Genomic DNA, 3,374 nt, shown 5'->3' with positions numbered 1-3,374 from the left:
TCTTTCCCTCCCTCTCTTTCTCTCTTTCCCCTCCTTTTCAGACATTATGGAACAGATGGAAGACATGAAGAAAGGGACATGGAGAAAACTGCGAGAAAAGTTTTCTGCCAAGAAACCTGAAGAGGACTCCAAGTGACAGGCAAACTCCCAGGTTCTCCACTGTATATATTCCCAAAGCACTGTGTGTTGCCCTGATGAATAAAGACATTTATTCCTCTTAGCCCCAGTGTTCTTGTTCTGACCTGCACCTCATTCCTTTCACTTTTAGTGCCCCTTGTTTTTCCTGAAACATCCAGCTTGAGACATCTGTGCCACTCTGGAGCAGTCATGTAGTGTGGAAGGAAGAGCTTTGTGGTGTGAGACCAGACCCTTTGTTACAAGAAATAGAACAGGCAGGGCATGTACAGAGCAAGTGGATGCAGCTGTGGTAGCTTTAAATTTCCTTGTGAAGGTACCAGGGATGATGTGAAAAGGCAGCTGTGCTGGACTCTGTGCTGGCAACTGGGAAATGGAGGGAGGGGTGACTTGAATAATTACATTTGTTTTCCTTTTGAGACAGGTCAGAGCTGAGGGTGAGTTTGCCATGGTGACAGAGGAGCAGGGTAAGACTTGGAGATTTCAATCAAGTGCCACAGCAGCAGGAGGCTGGCCCAGCTCTGTGCACATCTCCCTCAGCCTGAAGGGAAGGTTCTGTGTGGGTTACTATCTGAGGGATAAAGATAGGTTTTCATGACAATATAGGGCCATAAACAAATTACAAGTATGATTTGGCCTGGTTTTATTGCTTTTTAAAGCTTTCATGCTTGCATTAGTGACTATTCTTGGGAGGCAGAGGCACAGGGCTGTAGGCCCTGCTGCTTGGCTGGGGAAGGATGAGTGGAGCAGCACCCTGCTCCTTTTTTCTCTATTTGAACAGTGTTGTCCTGGCAAGTGGTGAAAGACTTTGAAACTTTGCAGCAGGCTCTAACCCCAAGTTTCAGGAAACAAGGCTGGTGGTCAAGGTGGTTCCTCATGGCAGGATTCTTCTTCAGAAGAGCATCATACTGTATTTCAGTGTATAGCTGAGGCTGCTAGGTTGTGGAACACCTTGGATCTTTGCATTGCTCTGTATTTCTCCTTCTAACAACCCCAGCACATACCAGAGTGCACAGGGAGAGGGCTTTCTTTACCATGTTTAAGGTTTTATTATAACATGATTTGTGTTTTAATTTAGTTAAGGCAATTTACACTTTAGTTCTTAAGTAACAACAACAACAACAAAATAACAACAACCAAAAAACATGACACCAGAGATGAAACTAAAACACAGGACACCCCTTCACAGTGAACTCCTGTAAACCTGCAGTCTCCTACTCCTACTGCCCAGATATCCTTGGTCCACAGAAGGCAAAAGACTAGTTCACACTAGTAACAAGCTTACTCATCTGGTGAGTTAAATTAACAAAATCCACCTCCTTGAGTTTAGCTCCTCTTTACTGCACCCCAGTGATGAAGAGAATGCTTTAAAATGGAGAGGGATCAGCATGGAGCAGGTACAGCAAATAAGATGGCTGGTTTGCAAAGATCCAGGGGCACTAGTGCCACTCTGGGAATAAGTTAAATATTGCAGCCCTACAACTAGTGCCACCACACCTGGGGGGGACCTCGCCAGGATGCAGCGCGGGGAGATAAAGATACACCCCTGCCCACTGGCAAAATAAGGAGTTGTTGCAATGAGGAATAAAAGTCCTGGATAATTTATCTTCCTACGAGGGTGTTAGAGTAATGTGTGGGTCCAGGGATGGTGAGGAATCCTGGGCAGTCCTTGGTTCCTGAAGTGCTCACAAGTGCTCTAAGGAAAATGTTGCCTGTGAAGCCCTTTGGCACAGTCCATCTTCCTCTGGCAGCAACATCCATGTGTGGAACCCAGGAATAAGCAGCCTCCTTAGCTGATACAGGTGTGCAGCCTCTTGGTGAGTGAAGCTGAAGCTTCTTCTCCATCTTAGTGGTTCATGGAATTCTGGACATCCACAAAACCCATCCTTTGCCTGCGCTTCCGTTGCTCTGTCATCTAGAGTGCAAAGAAGGACACGGGTGAGGGAAGAAACCAGGTCACCCCACTGTGCACTAACTGCTCCTCTGACCTGGCTGCCCTGGAAACCTGCCAGGAAACACTGAGTTTGCCTCTCTCTGATGAGGAAGTAGCAAAAAACACATCCCAAGTGCCCCTGACCCTCCCAAAAGAGCTGCAAGAGCAGCCTTGTGTCTGAATTTGTACTGGCTTGGGCTGGTTCTGCCTCCTGTTCCTTGCAATTAGTGCCTTTGTTGCTGAGAACAGTGGGTTTCCTCAGAAGTTCCTATGAGTAAAAGGTATTTAGTACCTGTTCCTTCAGCTCGTTCAGCTGGGAGGTGAGGTGGGACACCAGCTTCATGGTGGTGTTGAGTTTGTCTTGCAGGTTTCGGATCTCGTTCTGTTCCCCTTCCCCTTCATTGCTGACCAGCGACATGGCTCGCATCCGGGGGAACCAGTCAAGGTTCTTGTTCTGGAAAGGTGACCATGGAGAATGGGAGTTGGAGAGGGGGTGAGGAGGAGGAGGGAGAAGACCAGGTAGGATTTAACAGGAAGCCTGGCTGTGCTTAAGGATTGCAGGAATTCCCAAAGGCTTATTGGTATCTTTGCCAATTTCCCACAAACGTCCAATTTCTGTTGTTTTTCTTGCACCCTGGGCTTCAGTTGAGAAGGTTTTATTTTCTAAAGTTCCTTTCCCTCCCTTTTTGCCTCATAATCACCTTGAAGTCACACTCTGTGCTGCCTGGTTCTGCCCTCCCTTCAGCCCTTAAACACACAGTACAAAGCATCACACAGACAAGGTGGTGGCGGCTGAGATTGCAAAGGTGGAATAACCAGCTGAGAAGGAACAACACTATTAAATATTTCTTCTCAAAACTGTTTTTAATTTGCCAAGCCCTTTGCTCTCAAATATTCCCCTGGGGAGCAGTGGTGGAGGTGCTGCCCTGAGAGGACAGGTACCTTTATCATCTGTGCCACGTAGCTCTCAGGCCCCGTGTAGTCCGTCTTGTTCTTCACTCGCACCAGGACGATGAAGTACAAGTAGTTCCACATGTTGTGCTCATATTTAATGTGCTCCTCAAAGGACACAGTCTTGTTGTCAAACTTGTCCCTTTCCAGTCCTGGGAAAGGCAGGAGAAGGTGGAGGGAGGAGGTGGAGAGGGGAGGAGAAGGTGCAAAGTGAGCAAGCAGACCAATGTGGGAGGGAGCAGAGCTCATTGCATCCTCTCCCAGGTGTGACTTTCAAGAAGTACTTTTAATAATTAGTTGGCATTTAGCAAACAACAAGCATCCAAAACAAGGGGGAAATAACCAGCTGTGGATT

At 47.3% G+C, this 3,374-nt stretch overlaps 2 protein-coding genes across 2 annotated transcripts in view; one reads left to right on the top strand and one right to left on the bottom strand.

The window, feature by feature from the left end:
* LOC104397172 (ubiquinol-cytochrome-c reductase complex assembly factor 2) overlaps positions 1–136 on the top strand; it is a 1,581-nt gene extending 1,445 nt beyond the window's left edge. Inside the window, exon 4 of the mRNA XM_010007115.1 lies at positions 42–136. Within this exon, the coding sequence (XP_010005417.1) occupies positions 42–136 (95 nt within the window). The remainder of the gene's footprint in view (positions 1–41) is intronic.
* Positions 137–1,981: 1,845 nt separating this feature from the next.
* The window catches only part of ITPR3 (inositol 1,4,5-trisphosphate receptor, type 3), a 27,525-nt gene continuing 26,132 nt past the window's right edge, over positions 1,982–3,374 (bottom strand). Inside the window, 3 exon segments of the mRNA XM_010007113.1 lie at positions 1,982–2,050; positions 2,361–2,522; positions 3,011–3,171. Coding sequence (XP_010005415.1) covers positions 1,982–2,050; positions 2,361–2,522; positions 3,011–3,171 — 392 coding nt within the window.

The sequence above is a fragment of the Chaetura pelagica genome, unplaced genomic scaffold (assembly GCF_000747805.2).
Source record: "Chaetura pelagica isolate M959 unplaced genomic scaffold, ChaPel_1.0 scaffold757, whole genome shotgun sequence".
Classification (NCBI taxonomy): domain Eukaryota; kingdom Metazoa; phylum Chordata; class Aves; order Apodiformes; family Apodidae; genus Chaetura; species Chaetura pelagica.
This window is presented reverse-complemented; position numbering and strand designations above follow the sequence as displayed.